The 27163-nt window shown below is 41.6% G+C and overlaps 1 protein-coding gene across 2 annotated transcripts in view; it reads right to left on the reverse strand.

Moving 5' to 3' along the window:
* ANXA3 (annexin A3) overlaps window positions 1-27163 on the reverse strand; it is an 84441-nt gene that overhangs the window by 14633 nt on the left and 42645 nt on the right. For both annotated transcript variants that reach the window (XM_073637083.1, XM_073637081.1), the window contains exon 8: window positions 10619-10675. In XM_073637083.1, coding sequence (XP_073493184.1) covers window positions 10619-10675 — 57 coding nt within the window. The remainder of the gene's footprint in view (window positions 1-10618; window positions 10676-27163) is intronic.

The following is a 27163-nucleotide window of genomic DNA, read 5'->3' on the forward strand; positions in this document are numbered from 1 at the left end:
TGTTTCTTTGTATTGCACACTGTGGTCTGCCCTGATGAAGAAGTTTGTAACTTCAAAACACGTTGACTAATAAACCGCATATCTGGATACCTATTTAATCTTCCAGCCTTGATCTACTGGTGCAGAATTAACCCTTTCATTCCAATTTAGACATATCCATACTTGACTCTATTGTTTATCATGCCGGTCATATGGGTTGAATGTTAGAGGTAGTGTTTTGTTTTTTTCATTATCTGTGTATGCGTGTTAATATACTCAGCTACCATCTTTTCCGATACCCAGCGCTCTTCTGCTCCTCTTCTCAGTGATCCAGATAGTGGTGTCACCGCTTTTCAGACTATGTGAAAGCAGGAAGTATTTCATAGTGCAAGTCTATGGAACCTTTCCATAGGCTTACATTGAAAAAAGCCACTTCCGGGTCACGCACAGCGCAGTGTGACCCGAAGAGTCTGGCTGTGACGTCGATGAGAAGAGGAGCAGAACAGCGCTGGATACCGGAGAATACAGCGGTTAGTATATTTAATACACTCACACTACATTACATGCATAGATACACAGATTTAATGAGAAAAAAAACAACTTAAAAACATTTTAAAGAAACCCTCCCATTATTTGTCTTGTCTAGGTTTTTGTTACATATTATATTGTTTACATTTAGGAAATTGAATTAGTCTTTTTTTTCTATTGCATGTTTTACACATAGAAAAAACCTGGGAGTCTGAACTGAATCGTAAATTGATGTGCAAGCAAAATGTAAATGCATGTTCACATGGGGCCATTAGACAGAAAAAAACAAAGACAAAAGCAAAATACACAAATACCTAAAAGTAAATGGATAAATCGCACCGTGCATAAAAATAATGATAAATCATAAAGGGTATTTAGTTACCAAATTTTGATCAAAATAATGTAAAAACCATCCTGCCACGTCACGGCAATCCTTATGGGACAGTCCATTTTGCTTTTGTCTTTTTTTTCTGTCTAATGGCCTCATGTGAACATACATTTACATTTTGCATGCACATCAATTTACGTTTCAGTTAGGTCAGACTCCCAGGTTTTTTCTTTGTAGTCTAATGTGCTTTAGTGCATACAAGGTTGTGGCCGCCCTTTGTCGGAGCTGAAAGGTTCATTCTGCCTCTCGGGTCCATGCTTCTACTAAGGGTTCAGTCTCTCTGCCCTTATATGTATGTCACTTGACAAATGGCAAGGTTTCAATATTAGAGTTAGGACAGTCCCATAAGGGTTGCGGTGATGTGGCGGGATGGCTTTTACATTATTTTGATCAAAATTTATGTTAACTAAATACCCTTTATTTATCATTTTTATGCACTGCGCGATTTATCCATTTACTTTTAGTTATTTGTGTATTTTGCTTTTTTTTTTTTTTGTTTTTTTTATATGTTTTACACGTAGTTTGCCCAGCTTGTGCCTCAGGAGACATGCACCCTTGTACAGCAGTGTCAAACATGTGAATGCTACCAAATTTTTGGTAGCATTTTCAGTTACATTTTTAGTTCACTTTTAAGGCTAGGTTCACCTTTATCCTGTGCTCTATGCTGAGCACTTACATCGGGTTCTCTACCTAAATCCCCAAAGAGCAATTCAGACAAAACCATTCATTATAATGACGCAGATAAAGACATTTGGGACTGTCTGGCCTTTGTTCAGACGGTCTTACTTTTTAGCGCACAAAACTGTGTTCAACCACATTTGTGTTCATGCTTAAAATGAAGGATCAGCACCAGGCCAGAAAGTCCAAATTTAACTCCAGACTGAACCATACACCATCTGACTCCTCTATAGTGCATGTCTAAATCATGTTTTTTTTATGAGATTTACATGGAAAGGTAAGTGGAGGCAAGTGCGCAACATAAAGCAATGGATAAAAGGTGATCCAAACTGCATGCTGATTTTTGGGAGGCGGAAAAAAAAACAACAAAAAAAACAGCAAGTCAAAGATTTTTATTTTTGTTATTTTTTTTTTTAAGCTGTTCACTGTGTCTTATAAGTAGCAAAACACGTTTATTCTCTGGGTCAGTACAATTACAGCTTACACTCATTTTATAAAACCCAAAAAGATCATTGTGAAGGGAGAACGGGCTGTGACATCACTTATTATGATTGGTGGATGCTGGGTTATCAGCTGGGAATAGAGGCATAACCTACCATTTAAATTCTGCCCTTTGATAGAATACTGTGGGATTACATATAGTTTAGCATACAGAAAACTCGTCTATCTGTAGTTAAAGAAATGTTATCAAAACTGCAGAAGCCAGTAAACTAAACGGATACATTGATTGAATCAAGATCTCTGCTCCTACATCATACGGCTTTCAGATTGGGTAGCAAAAACCTGGTGAAAGATTCCAAATAATTTGTCTATAAGCTCTATCTTCTAGTGGCTTCAGGCAGCAGTTTCCATTTTTTACACAGTATTTTTTTTTATTCTTCAAAGAGCCCTAACTCTTATTTCTCTATTGACACCATTAACTTTACCATATAATGTATTGAAAAATAAGGAATAAAAGATTCCATGTAAAATTAAAAAAAAACAAAAACCTCTGAAATTCTGCCTTTGCTTTCTGGTTTTTATTTTTATTGCATTGTGTGTGTGGTAAAAGTGAACTGGCAAAATGATTCTGCAGGTCAGGTCAATACAATTACAATTAATAACATTTTATTTTAGTGGTTTGTGTTGCCATTTCTGAAATCTGCAACTTAAATTTTTGTATTAGGGTTTGTCTATTGTGTTGTGAGCTGACACTTTTATTGATACCATCTTGGGGTACATACAATGTTTTGATCACCATTTATTGAATTTTTACCAAAAAATAAATGAATAATAAAAAAGGAAAATTCTGGAGATTCATTTTTTCTCTTTACAACGTTAATACATATGGTTAATTTTATATTTTCATTGATCTTTCATCACTTTTACAGACATGGCAATACCAAACTTTTTTTTTTTTTATTGTTTAGTAATTTTTCAACAGGGAAGAGGGCGATGAATTAACTTTTTATATTCTTAAAAAAAATTTGTTATTCATTTTTGCAAGTCCACCAAATTGAGATACCTTTAAACTTAATGAGATTCCAAAGTGCTCACTTACACCCAAGTTTTTCAACACGGATATTCCCGCCTTATGTGTCCCCTCCAAGGCCCATCCTCTAAAGTTTTGGAATTGGGAGGCTAAAAAGTAACCCCATAAATGTGGCAGTGCCAATCCCCCCTGATCCTTACGTAGCTGCAACTTTTCCAATTTAATTCTGGGAATGCCCCTCTTCCAAATGGAGTCTCTAAAAATTTTAAAAATGTTATGTATTCTTCAAAACCAATACTTAGGAACCCATACCGGAGAATTTATAAAAGGCACATTTTGATTAAGGTCATTCTACCCAGCGCTGACAGTGGTAGTTTTCCCCAGGCACTAACTTTACCCCTCACGATAGTCACCATAGGACTGAGATTTAGGGAAATATAATCCTGTGTTTTCCTTGTAATGTGAATACCAAGGTATTTCAAATTTCTGAACTACTGGAATATTTAAAATATTTTTAAGAGCCAAGGTATCTTATCCAAAAGAAAGTAAAGCGGATTTTGACGAATCAATATTTAATACTAAGAATAGCCCAAATCTCCCTATAGTTTCTATTATAGCGGGGAGTGAAATATTAAAAGTATTAACAAATTAGTAGATCATCAGCATAATGCAATCTTTTCTTCCCTACCCCCATATTTAAAGCCTTCCATTCGCTAGAGGTTAAATCGCTAAGGCAAAAAGTAACTAACAGGGGGCAGCCCTCCCTTGTGCCCCCATGCAATTCTAGACTATCAGAAATATTTCCATTTGCCCTTACTCTGTCGGCGCCCTATACAGCTCTGGCAAAAATTGAGAGACCACTGAACAGTTTTCTATTGGAAAGCATGGAAAGACTGGTGGAAAGCATGCCAAGACGCATGAAAGCTGTGATTAAAAATCATGGTTAGTCCACCAAATATTGATTTCTGAACTGTTCCTGAGTTAAAACATGAGTAATTTGAGGTCTGAAAGCAGTGTTTCTTTTTTAGTATTTTGACGCTTTATCATTTGCTGCAAATACAAAATTTTTAGCTTTGAATGTCGGAGACATGTTGTCAGTAGTTTATAGAACAAAACAACAATGTACATTTTACTCAAAAATATACCTATAAAGAGAAAAATCTGAGAAACTGAAAATTTTGCAGTGGTCTCTTAATTTATTTAATGAAATTAGGACCAAAGCCCATTTCTTTTAGAACAGTCCACAGATAACCTCACTCCACACTATCAAAGGCCTTAGTGGCATACAGGGAAAGAATAGCCCTATTTCTCAGGTCCACCTGGGACGCCTGTATATATAGGAATAGCCTATGTAAATTAATAGCTGTAGATTTAGAGGGTATAAAGCCTGTCAGATAGCAGTGTATTACTGAGGTTATAACCATATTAAGTCTTGTTGCGAGAATTTTGGCCAGAACCTTGACATTTGACATCAACAGCGAGATAGGCCTGTTATGAATCCGAAAATTTCGCCTCATAAGGATCTTGGAAGTTCCCCAGACAGAAATGCACTATTAATCATCATTTCCGAGTAATGCTGCAATAGTTCCCCATCAAAAAAGCTTATAAATTTGTATTGGAAGGCTATCTGATGCAGGGGCCTTATCATTAGACATTGACCCCACCGCTTGTTGGATTTTTTTCTAACAAGATGAGCAAATCCAGGAAATCTTTATCCTTAACCACAGAGAAGGTAGACCCATCCATGCCAAGTACTCCGAGAGATCTTCCTGACAGTAGTTAACTCTACACGAGTATAAACCGCAATATTCTAGGGGTTTGAGTAATGACATTTCCCTCTGTATCCCTTAGGTGATAGATAAAAGCATTCTCTCGTCGTGCCTGTGCTAGTGTAAGGTGCACAAAAGAGGTAGTCGAGGTTGAGCTGTAGTTCAGGCTTGCTTTGGCACCCTACAGACAAAGTGTGTCCTCGCTCTAGTGTGCTACTTTCCACTTACTTCTGGCCAGCCAGCCTCTTCTGACTCCACAAATTCCCCTTCTGGAACCAGAGCAGCAATCAATTCAGAGGACACAGTTCATAAAAACAACCAGAACTTTACTTGGAAGCATTTACAGGCAGGCATAAAGGATAAGGCCCAATGGGTTGTCATCTTTCCCACAGGTTCCGGATACAATTTCAGCCCTGGTTCCCAATTTAGGTGAAGCATCTATATTATTTTCTTCTCTAGCCCTAGAGAATCTTCCTCACCAATGACAGTATATCCAGATCCCAATTCTCTCCACGTCCTAGACTTGAGTCTTAACTTCTTCTGCAGCCTTGCAGACAGAATGTGCCCCTAGGTCCCCAGGCCAGCAAAGGGGACTCTTATGGAGGGTTTGTTTAGTGATCCATGGTCCAGGATACTAGGCCCACGTCTAAGCTAGCAGCCCTTATAGAGCCTGTCAGTTCTCTGAAGTACTGCACGCTATTGACTGTGCTCACTTCCTGCACTAGACACTAGCACCGAGTTCCCCCTCCCTCTACTGAGTCGGCTGTCACAATTAACCCCACCTGGACCAAACTGCAGCCCTAGAGGGTTCTAACTTTGGGAACGTGCTTTTAACCCCTTTACAGCCGGTGCCGAATTAGTACGCACAGGCTGTAATCCCCCGATTCAGTGAGGGCTCCGGCGCTGAGCCCTCACTGAACAGGGCACATGTGAGCTGATTATTACAGCTGACATGTGCCCGCAACAGCCGCGGGTGGAATCACGATCCACCAGTGGCTGTCAACATGTTAAATGCCGCTGTCAATCTCTGACAGCGGCATTTAACAGCGCCGTGCCGGAAGCGAGTCACTTAATCCGCCCATCGGTGACCCCGTCACGTGATCGCGGGTCACCAATGGGTGGGCATGACAACCATAGATCTGCAGCAGACTCCAGTGGTTGTCATGAGCTGGTCGCTATGATCGCCACCTAGTGGTCGGCGCTCATAGCACAGGACCATTTCTGCTACATACAGGTGATCTGCTGATCATCTGTATGTAGCAGAGGCGATCAGACAAGTGCTGCTTCTAGTCTCCTATGGAGACTATAGAAGCAAGCAAAAAGTGAAAAAAAAATGTTTTTAAAAAAAATGAAAAATATAAAAGTTTAAATCACCCCCCTTTCGCTCCCATTCAAAATAAAATAAAAAAAACCCACATACACATATTTGGTATCACCGCGTTCAGAATCGCCTGATCTATCAATATAAATAATTAATCCGATCGGTAAACAGCGTAATGAGAAAAAAAATTCTAAACGCCAGAATTACGTTTTTTTGGTTGCCGCAACATTGCAATAAAATGCAATAACGGGCGATCAAAAGATCGGATCAAAATGGTATCAATAAAAACTTCAGCTCGGTGCGCAAAAAATAAGCCCTCACCCGGCCCCAGATCCTGAAAAATGGAGACGCTATGGGTCTTGGAAAATGGCACCATTTTTTATTTTTTTTTACCAAATTTTGGAATTTTTTTTACCACTTAAATAAAAAAAGAACCTATACATGTTTGGTATCTATGAACTCGTAATGACCTGGAGAATAATAATGGCAGGTCAGTTTTAGCATTCAGTGAACGTGGTAAAAAAAACAAAAAAAAAAAACATCTGTGGTATTGCATTTTTTTTGCAATTTCACCGCACTTGGAATTTTTTTCTCGTACACGATATGGTAAAACTAGTAATGGTGTTGAAAAGTACAACTCGTCCTGCAAAAAATAAGCCCTCACACGGCCATATTGACCAAAAAATAAAAAGGCTATGGCTATGGGAACAAGGGGAGAAAAAAACGAAAATGCAAAAACGGAAAATTCCAGGGTTGCAAAGGGGAGACTATCTCCTTCACCTCTACTACACTAGCTTAGCTAATAATTGTCCAGTAGTTTCTCATAAAATTATTGCTTTAAAAATATACGTATATTATCCGCTTTTTCCAATAACAATGACTAGATGTTTTTGGGCCTCTTTCCATCGACCAGTTTTCAGGGCATTTATTTTGAATATAGGCGCAAGTTCGGTTGTCTGTACTCTATTCTCCAAGTCCCTTTTCCGCAAATTATCTTTTACTACCTATATTTCGCTAATTAAAGCCCCCCTCAAAAAAGCTTTCATGACATCCCACACTACATTACTAGACGCAGACCCCACATTAGAAATCGAAGAATTCCACCAATTTCTCCTTAATGTTATCACAAATAATACGTTGGAGCCAAAATGGATTAAGTTTCCAGCTCAAAAACTGTTTAGCTCTGAATGAGTCCATCTGTACCTGGAATAGTAGGGGAGAATGGTCCGATAAGGGTCTGGGGGAGTACTCAATATTTGATGTAAAGGGGACCATAAGAGGGTTGCATGCATAGAACCAAAGAGGAATCTTGAGAGGGAATGGAAGGTCGAGGAGGCACACGAAAAAGTCCTTAAGTAAGCTCAGTTCACTAATAAGCCTACTGAACGGGATAAAATGTCATCAACCCGAAGGAGCCCTTCTTTAGAAGGGTTACAAATATTATTAAAGTCACCCATAACTATTTAGAGGTATATCTGGCCAATTAGCAACCTTTCCTAGAATTCTCTTGAAAGGGATGTTAGAATATGGAGGAGGAACATAAATTACAATAAAACATTCAAAATGATAAATTGTGCAGCGCACTCCAGCAAATCTAACCTCATCATCTTTAAATCAGTCTATGTATTTAAAAGATATATTCCCATGCACCAAAGGCTGACTCCTCTTGAATAATTAGAATGTACCGAATGCAGGCTATATCCAATCCAAGACCTATGTAGCATATTAATGGAGTAATTTATCATGTGCGTCTCCTGCAGGCCTATGATCGCAGGACTAGCTTGCCTAATATAATCAAAGATTGCATGTCTTTTAGAACTCTCTCTCAGGCCACGAATGTCCCAAGAAATGAATTTGACCACTAAACCCATTGTTTAGAAAACATAATATATGCAAATATCAATGAAATTGCAACATCTACCAGATTAATTACCCTTAAGGTTAACCAGTATCTAGAAAATTGCAAACCATAACAACCCTTGCCCTTCCCCACCCCCAAATAAAACAAAAAAACAGTCCATCTGCCCAAAATGTAAGCCTACCTTGAAAAACATAACAGATTGGGCACAAAAAAAACCCCTCAACCATTTGGTACGCTCTCTTGCTGTAAAAATCAGGTACCAGTGTCTCTAGGACAGAGCTGGTCTCATTAGAGAAACGGCCTTTCTAAGGACCAAAAAAGAAAAAAAGGGGGCTGGGCTCCTGGAGGGGTCAAAGTTACAAATCAGATATAGTCCAGATATAATGGGTGGAAGTGCCAAGTTCCATATCTATATTCCGTATTTAATTCAAGCCCTGATGTCCTGATGGATCTCACGTTCGTGAGTGTCCAGCCATCTCAGGACATCATTAGGAGACTGAAAGAATGAGGTTCAGACAAGAGCTCTCAATTTGGCGGGATAAGTCATAGAATACGGTATTCCCAGCGTCTTCATTCTACTTTTTATGTCCAAGAACACAGATCATTTGTGATGGACTTCCTCAGAGAAATCCGGAAAGATTGAAATCTTTTGGCCACCAAGCCGAATATCTTGCTTCTCCTTTGCCTTCCTCAGTATAATCTCCCGGTCTTTATAATGAAGAATTTTAATTGGGAAGGGTCGAGTCGATCAGCCCACTGGGCTGGGCCTTGTAGGGACCGTACACGCCCTGTCCACAGCAAACAAAATAATGACGACCTCTTTACCAAAGGTATCCACTAGCCATTTTTCAAAAAACGGTCAGGGTCCCCCTCTTCCACCTTTTCCTGCACCCCAATTAGCCTAATGTTATTACGTCTTAGGCGATTCTCCAAGTCATCTGCCTTAGCAAAAAGTGTCGCCACAGCTTGAGTATGGTTCCGAACATCCCTGCAGACAGGGGAAAGAGCATCCTCCAACTCACTGACTCTGCCCTCGAAAGCTGTTGTATGCTCCGCTCCTTTCTGTACATCATGGCGGATTATGGAAATGGTTACCTGGATGTAGCCCACCTGTCTTGCCAGTGCAGTGAGAGCAGCATTACATTTATAGCGCGTTTATTTCCCTTAGGGGTTTTTAACACACGCAAGGGTACCCTGTAAAGAAGCAGCCATTTCAGGAGATCCATCATTTTCCTCATCCTGTGCTAAGGGTGAATATCTGGATCCTGTTGGGGACACAGAGGCTGCTGTAGATTTATTCCCGGTTTCTGGCTCATGGGGGTTTAGTGTGTGCTTTATGAGCATACTGCCCCAGCCTCGCTGCTACATCCCCGCCAATCTACCTTTGCCTCTTCCCACAGGTTGCACGGGCACCATCTTGGAAACTCCCATGCTGTTCACCATCTTTCTTCCCCAGCTTCTTACTGCACGTCATGGCCCCACAGCAACCCGAATCCAGACTACCAGGCGACACCCAGGAGCTTCCAACACTCCTGACACAGCCCTGTATATTCACAGGCTCTGACTGCAGGCACAAGCTCCCGTCGGCACTAGGACCCAGAGATGACAGCACTCGTCTCCCCGCCATTGCCAAAAAACTGCCAGAGGAGCAAACAGGTGTAGCGGTGTCCCAGCGCTGGAGGTAAGTGCACAGCAGCAGCTATACACTCCTGGTCTCCTTTCTCCACCACTCAGCACTGTGACATGGCGCCAAAATGCCCACAGACCCCCACCACCACACGCTGCAGGGCAGGAGCTTTGAGAATTCACCCACCACACCACTACAAGATCTAACCACCAGGATCTTTCAGGGTGAATTTGGCCCAGAAATACCGGAATCCCAGCAGGACTCTGTTCCGGATGTTAGGAGCTCTGCTCGAAGACGTCCGCTCAGGCCAAGACCATAACAATGCGCCATGTAATGTTATTCATTTTTACTTTATTTTTTAGTCTCTCTGAAGGACATGAACTTGCAATCGTTTGTACAATCACAATACAATCACTTGTACTATATACTACAAATACTCCAGTATATAAAAGTAATTACAATCTCATATGAAACCCAGTATGTGGATCGACTTTATGAGAGTACAAAGATGGCAGTGACCGAGGCCTGCACATGTTCCCGACGGTTTTGGCACCCCATCAGCACCATAGTAGTGCTACTTAAATGTAGCTGTAAATCAGCAGAATTTAGATAGTTACACAGCAGCAATTGGAGCCAGTACAGAGCAGTGGCCACTACAAAGATGAGGAAGCTGTGAGGTTCAGCTCTTCCACTGCTAATATCCAGCGACATTGAACTGCTGATCAGAGGGAATGCCAGGTGTCAGTCTGATATTGATGAATTATCCCGAAGATAAGTCATCAATATAAAACTAGTGGAGCAACCATTTACCCATCTGCCATTCTTAGTATCAAGCATCAGACATGGAGTGAAAAATATCTGCTTGACAAATAGGACTGTTAAAGAAGCAGAAATTAGAAGTCATTAGCATGCTAAGTGAAGTTGGTAAGCAGTATATATCACCATCACATGACAGTAGCTCAGAGCTGCAGGGGAGGCATGTCTAGCTTAATTTACCTCTGCATCCTTTTTAGCAAGATGTTCATCCACTTTTGAACTTTCATCACGTCTGGCCTGGAGAGAAAAAAAAGAAAAGAGAATCAATTTTATGGATTAAGTATATGGAGATTGATTGTGTTTTTGTAAGCAAAGCTAAAGACCTCAATTCATCTACCATGGCAAATTTAGAACAGCATCTGCTTTGGGCTTCTATGTGACTGGGAATGCCTATCACTATCTTCATTAGGTATTTGGAACGTGTTCCACACAATTCTAAATCCATACATTTAAAAGGACGATACTAAACTACTGCATGTAGCAAAGCTGCCACCAGAATACAGGTTAACTTTTCTTTTCTTTTTTTTTTTAAAATTATGAGACAAAATGAGAAAACAAATCCTGAAGATCACATTGTCTGATTAGGAAAGAATTTTTTTTCAAATTTTGGTGGAAAGTAAGTATTTGGTCAATTACAAATAAGCAAGATTTCTGTCTCTCACAGACCAGTAACAACTTCTTCAAGAGGCTCCTCTGTCCTCCACTCATTGCCTGTAGTACTGGAACCTGTTTGAACTTGCTATCAGTTTAAAAGACACCTGTCTGCAACCTCAAATAGATAGATAGATATAGAGAGATCAATATATCTATCTATCTATCTATCGCCCTGGCAAAAATTAAAAGACCACTGCACAGTTTTCTAAAAAAAAAATCACCATCTCTACATGTCTGACAGCCATTCCATTCCAGTGTCAGTTGAATTCCAACCTAAGTCCACCTCATTCTACTTAATGTGCTTCTGATTAGGTGATCACCTGAACCAAATCTTGTAACGAGGGAAAGTATAAAAAACACTGCTGTGGTCTTCACAATCCTCTTGCAATAGGACAAGCTGGATGGCAAAACAAGTGCTAGGAATAGCCCAAAAGTAATTTGAATGAAAAAATAACTTTTAACCATGCCAAGAGAGTTGAAAAGAAAAGTCTTGAGTGAGGAAAAGGGAGGCTCAATTCTGGCTTTACTAGCAGAGGGATACAGTGAGCGTCATGTTGCCTCCATCCTTAAAATTTCAAAGACAGCAGTCCATTACAACAAGGTCAAGCAGCAGACACTGGGGACAACAAAGCTACAGACTTGGAAGAGGGCGAAAGCGACTCTCCACTGACTGGGATGACCGTCATCTTATTTGAATGTCACTCAGCAACCGCAGGATGATTCAAGTGACCTACAAAAGGAATGGCAAATGGCAGCTGGGGTGAAGTGCACGGCAAAAACAGTTTGTAACAGGCTCCTAGAGGCAGGCCTCAAGTCATGTAAAGCTAGAAAAAAAGCCTTTCATCTCTGAGAAGCAAAGGAGAGCCAGGCTGAAGTTTGCCAAAGACCATAAGGATTGGACCATAGAGGACTGGAGTAAGGTAATCTTCTCTGATGAGTCTAATTTTCAGCTTTGCCCAACACCTTGTCGTATAATGGTTAGACGGAGACCTGGAGAGGCATACAAGACACAGTGTCTTGAACCCACTGTGAAATTTGGTGGAAGATCGGTGATGATCTGGGGATGCTTCAGCAAGGCTGGAATTGGGCAGGGTAATCTTTGCGAAGGACTTATGAATCAAGCCGCATACAAGGTTATCCTTGAAAAACACTTGATTCCTTCTGCTCAAGCAATGTTCACCACCTCTGAGGACTGTTTTTTCCAGCAGGACAATGCCCCACGCCACACAGCTAGGTCAATAAATGTGTGGATGAAGGAGCATCACATCAAGACCCTGTCATGGCCAGCCCAATCTCCATACCTGAACCCCATTGAAAACCTCTAATGTAATCAAGAGGAAGATGGATAGTCACAAGCCATCAAAAAAAGAAGAACTGCTTAAATTTTTGTGCCAGGAGTGGCAAAAGGTCACCCAAAAGCAGTGTGAAAGACTGGTGGAAAGCATGCCAAGAAACATGAAAGCTGTGATTAAAAATCATTTTTATTCCACCAAATATTGATTTCTGAACTCTTCTAAATGAATAAGAACTTGTTTTCTTTGCATTATTTGAGATCTGAAAGGACTGTTTCTTTTTTAATATTTTGACGATTTCTCATTTGCTGCAAATAAATCCAAACTTTTTAGCTTTGAATTTCGGAGCCATGTTGACAATAGTTTATAGAATAAAACAACAATATACATTTTACTTAAAAATATACCTATAAAGAGAAATCAGAGAAAATGAAATTTTGCAGTGGTCTCTTTATATTAGTATGTACAGCTCTGGCAAAACTTTTAAATAAATATATATATACATACTCATCAAGAGAATGCCAAGAGTGTGCAAAGCAGTGATCAAAGCAAAAGGTGGAAGAACCTAGAATATAAGACATATTTTCAGCTGTTTCACACTTTTTTGTTAACTATATAATTCCACATGTGTTAATTCATAGTTTTGATGCCTTCAGTGTGAATGTACAATTTTCATAGTCATGAAAATACAGAAAAATCTTTAAATGAGAAGGTGTGTCCAAACTTTTGGTCTGTACTGTATATATATATATATATATATATATATATATATATATATATATATATATATACATATATATATATATATATATATATATATACATACACACACACACATACATATATATATATATACACATACATATACACACACACACACACACACACACACACACACACACACACACAGTACAGACCAAAAGTTTGGACACACCTCATTTAAAGATTTTTCTGTATTTTCATTACTATGAAAATTGTAACATTCACACTGAAGGCATCAAAGCTATGAATTAACACATGTGGAATTATATACTTAACAAAAAAGTGTGAAACAACTGAAAATATGTCTTGTATTCTAGGTTCTTCAAAGTAACCACCTTTTGCTTTGATGACTGCTTTGCACAATCTTGGCATTCTCTTGATGAGCTTCAAGAGGTAGTCACCGGAAATGGTCTTCCAACAATCTTGAAGGAGTTACCAGAGATGCTTAGCACTTGTTGGCCCTTTTGCCTTCACTCTGCAGTCCAGCTCACCCCAAACCATCTCAATTGGGTTCAGGTCTGGTGACTGTGGAGGCCAGGTCATCTGGCGTAGCACCCCATCACTCTGCTTCTTGGTCAAATAGCCCTTACACAGCCTGGAGGTGTGTTTGGGGTCATTGTCCTGTTGAAAAATAAATGATGGTCCAACTAAACGCAAACCGGATGGAATAGCATGCCGCTGCAAGATGCTGTGGTAGCCATGCTGGTTCAGTATGCCTTCAATTTTGAATAAATCCCCAACAGTGTCACCAGCAAAGCACCCCCACATCATCACACCTCCTCCATGCTTCACGGTGGGAACCAGGCATGTAGAGTCCATCCGTTCACCTTTTCTGCGTCGCACAAAGACACGGTGGTTGGAACCAAAGATCTCAAATTTGGACTCATCAGACCAAAGCACAAATTTCCACTGGTCTAATGTCCATTCCTTGTGTTCTTTAGCCCAAACAAGTCTCTTCTGCTTGTTGCCTGTCCTTAGCAGCGGTTTCCTAGCAGCTATTTTACCATGAAGGCCTGCTGCACAAAGTCTCCTCTTAACAGTTGTTGAAGAGATGTGTCTGCTGCTAGAACTCTGTGTGGCATTGACCTGGTCTCTAACCTGAGCTGCTGTTAACCTGCGATTTTTGAGGCTGGTGACTCGGATAAACTTATCCTCAGAAGCAGAGGTGACTCTTTGTCTTCCTTTCCTGGGGCGGTTCTCATGTGAGCCAGTTTCTTTGTAGCGCTTGATGTTTTTTGCAACCGCACTGGGGGACACTTTCAAAGTTTGCCCAATTTTTCGGACTGACTGACCTTCATTTCTTAAAGTAATGATGGCCACTTGTTTTTCTTTACTTAGCTGCTTTTTTCTTGCCATAATACAAATTCTTACAGTCTATTCAGTAGGACTATCAGCTGTGTATCCACCAGACTTCTGCACAACACAACTGATGGTCCCAACCCCATTTATAAGGCAAGAAATCCCACTTATTAAACCTGACAGGGCACACCTGTGAAGTGAAAACCATTTCCGGTGACTACCTCTTGAAGCTCATCAAGAGAATGCCAAGAGTGTGCAAAGCAGTCATCAAAGCAAAAGGTGGCTACTTTGAAGAACCTAGAATAGAAGACATATTTTCAGTTGTTTCACACTTTTTTTGTTAACTATATAATTCCACATGTGTTAATTCATAGTTTTGATGTCTTCAGTGTGAATGTACAATTTTTATAGTCATGAAAATACAGAAAAATCTTTAAATGAGAAGGTGTGTCCAAACTTTTGGTCTGTACTGTATGTATGAATGAGATAGATAGATATACCCTGATTTCTCATTCTTTTGCATGTTTGTAACACTTAAATGTTTCAGATTACAAAACAAAACACCCCAGCAATGATCCAAAATACACCAGAAAGTCCACCTCTGAATGGCTTAAGAAAATCAAAATTAAGACTTTGGGGTGAACTAGTCAAAGTCCTGACCTCAATCCGATTGAGATTCTGTGGCATGACCTTAAAAAGGAGGAAACATGCTCGGAAACCCTCCAGTGTGGCTGAATTACAACAATTTTGCAAAGATGAGTGGGCCAAAATTCCCCCAGTGCATTGTAAAAGACTCGGTGCCAGTTATCTCAAACGCTTGATTGCAGTTGTTGCTGTGAAGGGTGGCCCAACCAGTTATTAGGTTTAGGGGGCAATCACTTTTTTCACACAGGGCCCTGTAGGTTTGGATTTCTTTTTCCCTTAATAATAAAGACCTTCATTTAAAAACTGCATTTCGTGTTTACTTGTGTTATCTTTGTCTTACATTTAAATTTGTTTTGTGAGCTGAAACATTTAAAGTGTGGCAAGCATGCAACACAATAAGAAATCAGGAAGGAGGAAAGCACACATACATACACACACATATATATATTATATACACACTGCTCAAAAAAATAAAGGGAACACTCAAATAACACATCCTAGATCTGAATGAATGAAATATTCTCATTGAATACTTTGTTCTGTACAAAGTTGAATGTGCTGACAACAAAATCACACAAAAATCAATGGAAATCAAATTTATTACCCAATGGAGGCCTGGATTTGGAGTCACCCCCAAAATTAAAGTGGAAAAACACACTACAGGCTGATCCAACTTTGATCTAACGTCCTTAAAACAAGTCAAAATGCGGCTCAGTATTGTGTGTGGCCTCCACGTGCCTGTATGACCTCCCTACAACGCCTGGGCATGCTCCTGATGAGGTTGCGGATTGTCTCCTGTGGGATCTCCTCCCAGACCTGGACTAAAGCATCCGCCAACTCCTGGACAGTCTGTGGTGCAACGTGACGTTGGTGGATGGAGCGAGACATGATGTCCCAGATGTGCTCAATCGGATTCAGGTCTGGGGAACGGGCGGGCCAGTCCATAGCTTCAATGCCTTCATCTTGCAGGAACTGCTGACACACTCCAGCCACATGAGGTCTGGCATTGTCCTGCATTAGGAGGAACCTAGGGCCAACCGCATCAGCATATGGTCTCACAAGGGGTCTGAGGATCTCATCTCGGTACCTAATGGCAGTCAGGCTACCTCTGGCGAGCACATGGAGGACTGTGCGGCCCTCCAAAGAAATGCCACCCCACACCATTACTGACCCACTGCCAAACCAGTCATGCTGAAGGATGTTGCAGGCAGCAGATCACTCTCCACGGCGTCTCCAGACTCTGTCACGTCTGTCACATGTGCTCAGTGTGAACTTGCTTTCATCTGTGAAGAGCACAGGGCGCCAGTGGCGACTTTGCCAATCCTGGTGCTCTGTGGCAAATGCCAAGCGTCCTGCACGGTGTTGGGCTGTGAGCACAACCCCTATCTGTGGACATCGGGCCCTCATACCACCCTCATGGAGTCGGTTTCTAACCATTTGTTCAGACACATGCACATTTGTGGCCTGCTGGAGGTCATTTTGCAGGGCTCTGACATTACATCAAAGTTGGATCAGCCTGTAGTGTGTTTTTCCACTTTAATTTTGGGGGTGACTCCAAATCCAGGCCTCCATTGGGTAATAAATTTGATTTCCATTGATGATTTTAGTGTGATTTTGGTGTCAGCTCATTCATTCAGACCTAGGATGTCTTATTTCAGTGTTCCCTTTATTTTTTTGAGCAGTATTATATATATATATATTTAACAATTATTCATAATGGGTGCCAGGCCTCCAAACAATTGTAACATGATAGAAACTCCGCAAGGGAGTTCTTCTGACCGCCACTGATGACAGCTGATTGGCAAGGGTGACGATAGGATAGGTCATCAATGCTAAAGTAGTGGATAACCTCTTTAAAAGGGAAGCTGTCATGTTGTACATGTAGTTCAATCTGTGGACAACATGGTATAGAGGAGAGACTGATACATGTTTGTTGGAAAAGATTCAGTAGAACTTGTATGTACAAACACCAGGGATTTCAATTAATAAAATACAAGTCCAGTGGGCGGTCCTACTGGAGGCTTATTGAATAGAACCACCCACTGGACTCATATGCATACAAACACCAGGGATTTAAATGAGTAAAATGCAAGTTATACTGCATCTCTTCCACAAAAAATGAGTACCAATCAGCTACTCCTGTTCTATACCCTTTTTGCCTGCAGATCAGAAACCCATTTTCAAAATAATTGATTCCCTATAACTCTATATAAAATTTAAACTACAAAAAAATAAATAAATAAAAAGAAGATGGAAGTAGTCACTGAGTTGTAATTTCTGCTTAAAAAAAAGCGAACCCTGTTCTGCAATTCTGTAAGAGCAACCAGCACGTGATCACATGTAGGAAACCCACCTCCCTGACCGCAACTTACCACATTAGGAAGACACCTCTTGGTAGAACATGCACTAGTTAACTTATCAAGTACAGGTCTAAGGATGAAAGGAACTACTATATACTGTGAACATTGTACACACATGCCTTGCATATGAACCTAGGCAGGTTATTGGTTAAAGACTGGAGTAGTATAAGAGCTTCTACAATTAAATTCCAATCCTGGCTACCTAAAACAGCTAAAGATTTAACCCCTTTACAATCCAAGGTGGTTTGCACGTTAATGACCAGGCCAATTTTTACAATTCTGACCACTGTCACTTTATGAGGTAATTACTCTGGAATGCTTCAACGGATCCCCCCCCTAATTTGTGAAGGACCTGGGGGTTCCAAGTGCTCACTCTGCATCTAGATAGGTGCCTTGGGGGGTCTAGTTTCCAAAATGGGGTCACTTGTGGGGGAGCTCCAATGTTTGGGCACACAGCGGCTCTCCAAACGCAACATGGTGTCTTCTAACAATTTGAGCCGACAATTTGTTAGCGGACACCATGTTGCTTTTGGAGAGCCGCTGTGTGCCCAAACATTGGAGCTCCCCCACAAGTGACCCCATTTTGGAAACTAGACCCCCCAAGGCACCTATCTAGATGCATAGTGAGCACTTGGAACCCCCAGGTGCTTCACAAATTGATTCATAAAAATGAAAAAGTGGAAAAAAAAAACACTTTTTTATTTTTACGGATTAATTTGTGAAGGACCTGGGGGTTCCAAGTGCTCACTATGCATCTAGATAGGTGCCTTGGGGGGTCTAGTTTCCAAAATGGGGTCACTTGTGGGGGAGCTCCAATGTTTGGCCACACAGCGGCTCTCCAAAAGCAACATGGTGTCCGCTAACAAATTGAATGGAAAATCGGCTCAAATTGTTAGCGGACACCATGTTGCGTTTGGAGAGCCCCTAATGTGCCTAAACAGTGGAGCTCCCCCACAAGTGACCCCATTTTGGAAACTAGACCCCCCAAGGCACCTATCTAGATGCATAGTGAGCACTTGGAACCCCCAGGTGCTTCACAAAATGATCTGTGAAAACAAAAAAGTACTTTTTTTTTTTTCACAAAAATTTTCTTTTAGCCTAAATTTTTTAATTTTCACATGGGTAACAGGATAAAATGCATCCTAAAATGTATTGGTCAATTTCTCCTGAGTACACTGATACCTCATATGTGGTCATAAACCACTGTTTGGGCGCATGGCAGGGCTCAGAAGAGAAGGAGCGCAATTTGACTTTTGGAGCTAATTTTCCATTCAAAAAGTAAAATGGCGCTCCTTCCCTTCTGAGCTCTGCCGTGCGCCCAAACAGTGGTTTATGACCACATATGAGGTATCAGTGTACTAAGGAGAAATTGACCAACAAATTTTAGGATGCATTTTATCCTGTTACCCATGTGAAAATTAAAATATTTAGGCTAAAAGAAAATTTTTGTTAGAAAAATAAAAATGTTCATTTTTTTCTTCCATGTGGCTTTAGTTCCTGTGATGCACCTGAAGGGTTAATAATCTTCTTGAATGTAGTTTTGAGTAGCTTGAGGGGTGCAGTTTTTGGAATGGTGTCACTTTTGGGTGTTTTCTGTCATAAAGACCCCTCAAAGGGACTTCAAATGTGATGTGGTCACTAAAAAAATGGTTTTGTAAATTTTGCTGGAAAAAAGATAAATTGCTGATGAACTTTGAACCCTTCAAACTTCCTACCAAAATTTTTTTTTTTTTCCAAAATTGTGCTGATGTAAAGTAGACATGTGGGAAATGTTATTTATTAACTATTTTGCGTCACATCACTCTCTGGTTTAGTAGAATAAAAATTCAAAATTTGAAAATTGAAAAATTTTCAATTTTTTTCCCATATTTTTGATTTTTTCACAAATAAACGCAAATATTATCGACCTAAATTTAATACTAACATGAAGCCCAATATGTCACGAAAAAACAATCTCAGAATCGCTAGGATCCGTTGAAGTGTTCCAGAGTTTTTACTTCGTAAAGGGACACTGGTCAGAATTGACAAAAATGCCAAGGTCTTTAGGGTCAAAATAGGCTGGGTCCTGAAGGGGTTACAGAGAGATATGTTACACAAAATAGTTAATAAATAACATTTCCCACATGTCTACTTTACATCAGCACAATTTTGGAACCAAAATTATTTTTTATTGGGGAGCTATAAGGGTTAAAAGTTGACCAGCGATTTCTAATTTTTCCAAAAAAATTTACAAACCCATTTTTTTTTAGGGACCACATCATATTTAAAGTCACTTTGAGGGGTCTTTATGACAGAAAATACCCCAAAGTGACACCATTCTAAAAACTGCACTCCTCAAGGTGCTCAAAACCACATTCAGGCTATGTGCCCACGATGCAGAAATGAAGCAGAAAATTTCTGCAGCATTTCTGCATCTCCCTGGCAGAAAAAAACGCATGCAGATTGTGCATGCGTTTTTCCTGCAGAATACATGCGGATCCACATGCGGGTTCACATGCGTTTCCGCATGCAGATTGACAAGCGCTTTCCAGGCGATAGCATCACTTGGAAAGTGCTTGACAACTAGGTCACACTGTATAAATCCATGCAAACAGCATGGATTTATACAGTGTGAACCGTAAAAATTAAAACAAATAAAGCTATACTCACCCCCGAGGCCCCGGCGTGGCTGCAGCGCTGCTTCCTGTCTGGTTCCCGGCTGCCGGCATATCGCGAGACAGAGCGGTGAAGGGCCTGCGGTCACATGACTGACGTCACCGCAGGTCCTTCAGCGCTGCTGGCATTCAGAGAGAAGACGCCGGACAGGTGAGTATAAACTTTATTTGTTATTTTATTCTTTTTTTACAGGTACAATGGTACCCAGGTCTGGATGAGTCTTCTCTCCTCCAGAACTGGGTACCATCCGCACATAGAGACGCATAGAAGCCGCTTGTACAAATGTACAGTCGCGGTTTCTATGCGTCTCAATGCAAGTCAATGGCGGGAGTTCCGCTGCGCTTCCGCAAAATTAAATGACATGCTGCGGATTTTTGTACGTAGCATAAACGCTGCGGAAAAATCCGCAGCATGTGCATAGAACATGCGGAATCCCCTTGGGGACCATGGGGTGCGGATTACCTAGCGTTTTACAAGCGTTTCCGCTGCGGAAATTCCGCAGCATAAACGCTTGAAAAACGCTACGTGGGCACACAGCCTCAGGCTGAGTTCACACGATGCGTATTTCATGCGTTTCCGCGGCGTTTTTGCAGTTGCGTAAACGCCGCGGAAACGCATGAAAAACGCATGGTAGAAGGGAAGCAATGTTCCCCAATGGAAATCCGCATGTGCTGTGCCCATGATGCGGATTTTTCCGCAGCGTTAACGCTGCGGTCAAAAATCCGCAGCATGTCAATTAATTTTGCGGAAACGCGGCGATTTCGCCGCCATTGACTTGCATTAGAACGCGCCAATTCCGCAAGACAGCATTTGTACTTGCGTTATTGGCGCGTTCTAATATGCGGATGGTACCCGGGTGTGGAGGAGAGGAGAGTCTCATCCACATCCAGGTACCATTAAAAAAGCTGTAAAAAAAGAATAAAATAAAAAATAAATGTATTCTTACCTTCTGTCGGCCCGCGCAGCGCTCCCGCTTGGTTCCCGGCACTTGCAGTGAGTTGTAGGACCTGCGGTGACGTCAGAGTCATGTGACGGGTCACGTGACGCTGACGTCGGCAGGTCTTTCAATTCAAAGTTGCCGGCAGCCGGGAACTTTGTAAAGCAGGACAGCGCGGGCCATCAGAGGTAAGTATATACACTCTCTCGGGTCACACTATATAAATCCATGCTGTTTGCATGGATTTATATAGTGTGACCTAGTTGTCAAGCACTTTCCAGGTGATGCTAAAATCGCCTGGAAAGCGCTTGTCAATCTGCATGCGGAAACGCATGTCAATCTGCATGTGGATCCGCATGTATTCTGCAGGAAAAACGCATGCACAATCTGCATGCGTTTTTTCTGCCAGGGAGATGCAGAAATGATGCAGAAATTTTCTGCTTCATTTCTGCATCGTGTGCACATACCCTCAAGAACTTTATTAACCCTTCAGGTGCTTCACAGGAATTTTTGGAATGTGGAAGAAAAAAATGAACATTTAACTTTCACAAAAATGTTACTTTAGACCCAATTTTTTTATTTTCACAAGGGTAAGAGGAGAAAATGGACCCCAAAAATTTTTGTGCAATTTCTCCTGAGTACGCCAATATCCCATATGTGGGGAAAATACAGTGTTTGGGCACACGGCAGAGTTCAGAAGGGAAGGAGCACTGTGTGACTTTTTGAACGCAAAATTGGCTGGAATCGAGAGCGGACGCCATGTCGCGTTTGAAGAGCCCCTGATGTGCCTAAATAGTTGAAACCCCCCACAAGTGACCCTATTTTGGAAACTACACCCCTCAAGGATTTTATCAAGGGGTATAGTGAACATTTTGAACCCAGAGGTATGACACAGAATTTGATGACATTAGGTCATCATATTGAATAAGTTGTCATTAGTCTTGAGCGCAAGTGCTCGCTACTTGAGTTTGCATCGGGTACTCCGGTATGCACCATGTATGACGGGTGCTCAAGTGAAATGCTCGAGTCCCCGCCCGCATGTTTCACGGTTATTAGACACCCCCAAAAAACATGCGGGGATCGCTCGATCATGGCAGGCAATCCCCGCGAGGTTTTCTTGGCCGCGAAGCATATGGGGCGGAGACTCTAGCACCCGCGATACTCAATGCATACCCGAGCACCCGATGCAAACTCAAGTAGCGAGCACTTGCGTTCAACACTAGTTGCCATATCTTCATTTTTTAATTATTTTTTTATAAAAAAAAAAAAACAACCCTGACCCCAACCCTAACCCTACCCTAGCCCAACCCTAACATTAGCACAACCCTAACCCCAACCCCAGCCCTATCGTTTATTTTTTACGCCGTTCCTCGTGCGGTATAAGTGATTAGACGACCTTATTCTTCGGGTCGGTGCGACTACAGAGATACCAGAATCATATCGGGTTTTTATGACTGACAGCTGTCACACACTAAAAGACACATATTTAGTAAAATCTAGTAAAATCTAGTTTTTGCATCGCCATATTTTGAGAGCTATAATTTTTCCATATTTTGGCCGACAGAGTCATGTGACTGCTTGTTTTTTGCGGGATGAGTTGACGTTTTTATTGGTGCCATTTTCAGGCACGTGACATTTTTTGATCGCTTTCTATTCCAGCTTTTAGGAGGCAGAATAAACAAAAACCAACTATTCAGGAATTTTTTTTTATTTTTTTTATTTTTTTTTTTATTCTACTCTGCGTGTGGTAAAATTGATAAGGTAGCTTTATTCTTCAGGTCAGTACGTTTACAGCAGCACCACATTTATATTGTTTTTCTATGTTTTGGCGCTTTTACACAATAAAAGCCATTTTATAGAAAAAATAATTTTTTTGAATCGCTTTATTCTGAGAACTATAACTTTTTGATTTTTCGGATGATGGAGCTGTATGGCGGCTTGTTTTTTGCGGGACAAGATGACGTTTTCAGCGGTACCATTTTTATTTTTATTAGTCTTTTTGATCGCGTGTTATTCCATTTTTTGTTTGGCGGAATGATGATAAAGCATTGTTTTTTGCTTCGTTTTTTATTTTATTTTTTTACCGTGTTCACTGAAGGGGTTAACTAGTGCCACAGTTTTATAGGTCGGGTTCCGGACGCGGCGATACCAATTATGTGTACTTTTATTGTTTTGTTTGTTTGTTTTCATAATATTTATTGATGGGTATATTATATTTTTATTTTTGGTGGATTATTATTATTTTTTTTTTAATATTTTTACAAATTTTTTTTTCACTTTCTGAGAGTTTACACACTTTTTTACTTCGTCCCACTCTGGGACTTTCACTTTTTTTATTCTGATCGCCTGCATAGCATAGGGATGGAGCACAATCCCTGTGCTATGCAGGCAGTCAGTGCTGCACAGCGAGACGATTGTTTGCTCATGCACTGCGCATAAGCAAACAATCTTCCTGCTGTCTGGTGACCCGGATGTTGTCATGACGACATCGGGTCGTCATGGCAACACCCGGGAAGCCGCGGCAGACAGCGCTGGAGGCCGGAAGAGGAGGTGAGTATTGCGGTCACCTCCTCTTAGCCACCGCAATGCTGCGATCAACTTCGATCGCAGCATTGCGGGGGTTAATGTGCCGGGAGCGGTGCGGGACCGCTCCCTGCACATAGTACCGGGTGTCAGCTGTGACAATCAGCTGGCACCCGGCGGCGATCGCGCCCGCACAGCCTGTGTGCGCGCGCGATCGCCATGACGTACTAATACGGGTCAGGCTCTTAAGTCCCAGGGCACAGACGCGTATTAATACGTCATGGGCTGTAAATGGGTTAAAAAAAATTTTGTTTGAATGCAGATTGCACATTTTCTGTTAGTACAATAAACCTCATTTCAAGGCAGAAACATTACTGTGTCCAACAGTTATTACATATATCAAACTGAAATAGCTGTTGCAAAAACACCAATTTTTATAAAACATTAAGCTTAAGATTAATAGGGGTGCCCAAACTTTTTCATATAACTGTATCTCTCTCTCTCTCTCTCTATATCTATATATATTATCCACACACAGTACAGACCAAAAGTTTGGACACACCTCATTTAAAGAAATTTCTGTATTTTCATGACTTTGAAAATTGTATATTCACACTGAAGGCATCAAAACTATGAATTAACACATGTGGAATTATATAGTTAACAAAAAAGTGTGAAACAACTGAAAATATGTCTTATATTCTAGGTTCTTCAAAGTAGCCACCTTTTGCTTTGATGACTGCTTTGCACACTCTTGGCATTCTCTTGATGAGCTTCAAGAGGTAGTCACCAGAAATGGTTTTCACTTCACAGGTGTGCCCTGTCAGGTTTAATAAGTGGGATTTCTTGCCTTATAAATGGGGATGAGTCCAAATTTGAGATCTTTGGTTCCAACCACTGTGTCTTTGTGCAACGCAGAAAAGGTGAACGGATGGACTCTACATGCCTAGTTCCCACCGTGAAGCATGGAGGAGGAGGTGTGATGGTGTGGGGGTGCTTTGCTGGTGACACTGTTGGGGATTTTTTCAAAATTGAAGGCACACTGAACCAGCATGGCTACCACAGCATCTTGCAGCGGCATGCTATTCCATCCGGTTTGCGTTTAGTTGGACCATCATTTAGTTTTCAACAGGACAATGATCCCAAACGCACCTCCAGGCTGTGTAAGGGCTATTTGACCAAGAAGGAGAGTGATGGGGTGCTACGCCAGATGACCTGGCCTCCACAGTCACCAGACATGAACCCAATCGAGATGGTTTGGGGTGAGCTGGACCGCAGAGTCAAGGCAAAAGGGCCAACAAGTGCTAAGCATCTCGGGGAACTCCTTCAAGATTGTTGGAAGACCATTTCCGGTGACTACCTCTTGAAGCTCATCAAGAGAATGCCAAGAGTGAGCAAAGCAAAAGATGGCTACTTTGAAGAACCTAGAATATAAGACATATTTTCAGTTGCTTCACACTTTTTTGTTAAGTATATAATTCCACATGTGTTCATTCATAGTATTGATGTGAACGTACAATTTTCATAGTCATGAAAATACAGAAAAACCTTTAAATGAGGTGTGTCCAAACTTTTGGTCTGTATTAAATAAATATATATATATATATATATATATATATATATATATATATATATATATATATATATATATATATATATATATATAATCACCCAAAACAGTGCACACCAGGGTCCTTGAGAGAATTTTGGAGAATTATGAGCACCCTAGGGAGGGACCACCGCCTGAAGTACCTTTCTCCCAAAGGTGAGGTCAGAGGAGGACAGATCCAACCGATAGTGTTTAAAGAAGGTGGATGGTGTAGACCAAGTAGCAGCTCTACATAGCTGATCGATTGAGACGTCTGCCCTTTCCGCCCAGGAGGTTGCGACGGCTCTGGTGGAATGAGCCCTGACATTGTCCAGGGCCGGAACTCCTGTGGACGTATATGCTAAAAAAATGGCCTCCCTAAGGCACCTAGAAATGGTACCCTTGGACACCCCGTGACCTTTCCTATTCCCCTGAAAGGCCAGGAACAAGGAATGGTCCTTCCTCCATACACTAGTCATGTTAATGTACTGTAGTAGGGATCTTCTAACATCTAGGTTATGGAATCTAACTTCTCCTGGGTTTTTAGGATTGCTGCAAAACGAGGGTAGTACAATCTCCTGGTTACAGTGAAATCTAGATACCACTTTGGGAAGGTATGCTGGATCTGGACGCAAGGTGACCCTATCATCATAAATTTGTGTGTAGGGAGGATTAACCGAAAGGGCCTGCAGGTCACCCAACCTACGAGCAGACGTTAAGGCCACTAAGAGGATGGTCTTAAGGGTGAGGATCTTTGGAGAGACATCCTGTAGGGGTTCTAACGGGTCACTGGTAAGTGCGTTCAAGACCAAATTCAGGTCCCAGGAAGGAACTCTTAGGGACCGAACCGGTCTGGCTCTGGCACAGGACTTGATAAACCTCAAGACCCACCTGTTCCCAGCCAAGTTACAATTATAGAGCGCCCCCAATGCCGACACCTGAACTTTAAGAGTCCCCATGGCTAGACCTAGGTCATGCCCTTTTTGCAGAAACTCCAGGATTCCCCTGATTGGAGGCTTGTCTGATAATGGGGCATCTATAAATTCTAGGAAATTACTCCAGACTCGGTTATAAATCTTAGTCGCTATTGGTTTCCTACTACCCAGCAAGGTAGAGACTAACCCTGGTGAAAACCCCTTGTTACTCAGTAGTGACCTCTCAAATTCCACGCCGCAAGATGGAAACCTCTGGCTTGGGCGTGGAATACTGGTCCCTGAATGAGAAGGTCCGGCCTCTCTGGTAGAACCCAGGGATCTGAAACCGACATTAGTAGAAGCAGGAAGAACCAAGGCCTCTTGGGCCAAAAAGGGGCTATAAGAATTACCCTTGCGCTTTCCTCCCGAATCTTCCTCACCACTGCTGGAATCATTACAAACGGGGGAAAGGCATAGGCCTTCCTGAACTTCCAAGGGATCTGGAGGGCATCCACGGCATGGGGATTTTCTGCTGGATTTAAGGAACAGAATCTGTCTACCTTCCTGTTTGCTCTTGTGGCCAACAGGTCTATGTCTGGCTGTCCCCATAACTGGACAATCTGTTGGAAGACCCCTGGGTTTAAGCTCCATTCCCCTTGTCCTAGGGTATGGCGGCTGAGAAAATCTGCCTTTACGTTTTCCACCCCCTTTATGTGAAGGGCACTGAGGTATGGGAGGTGTCTTTCTGCCAGATAAAGGATTCTGTCTGCCACAGCCATCAGAGAGCGTGATCTTGTTCCCCCCTGGTGATTCACATAGGCTACTGATGTCCGGTTGTCGGATCTGACCTGGACGTGGTGACCCTGAATGTGAGGAAGGAAGCCTATCAGGGATCTCTCTACTGCCCAAAGCTCTTTTATGTTTGAGGATGCCCCCATCTCGTGGTATGTCCAGTGACCCTGTACTGAGAGCTCTGCCTGATGACCCCCCCCCCATCCGGAACTGCTCGCATCGGTCGTAATCACCCGATCTACTGGTCTGGACCACTGTACCCCTGAGGTCAGATTTCCCGTCTGTCCACCATGAAAGGGAATCC

This window comes from Phyllobates terribilis, unplaced genomic scaffold (assembly GCF_046119375.1).
Source record: "Phyllobates terribilis strain yellow unplaced genomic scaffold, ASM4611937v1 Scaffold_1__5_contigs__length_1240528914, whole genome shotgun sequence".
NCBI classification, from domain to species: Eukaryota; Metazoa; Chordata; class Amphibia; order Anura; family Dendrobatidae; genus Phyllobates; species Phyllobates terribilis.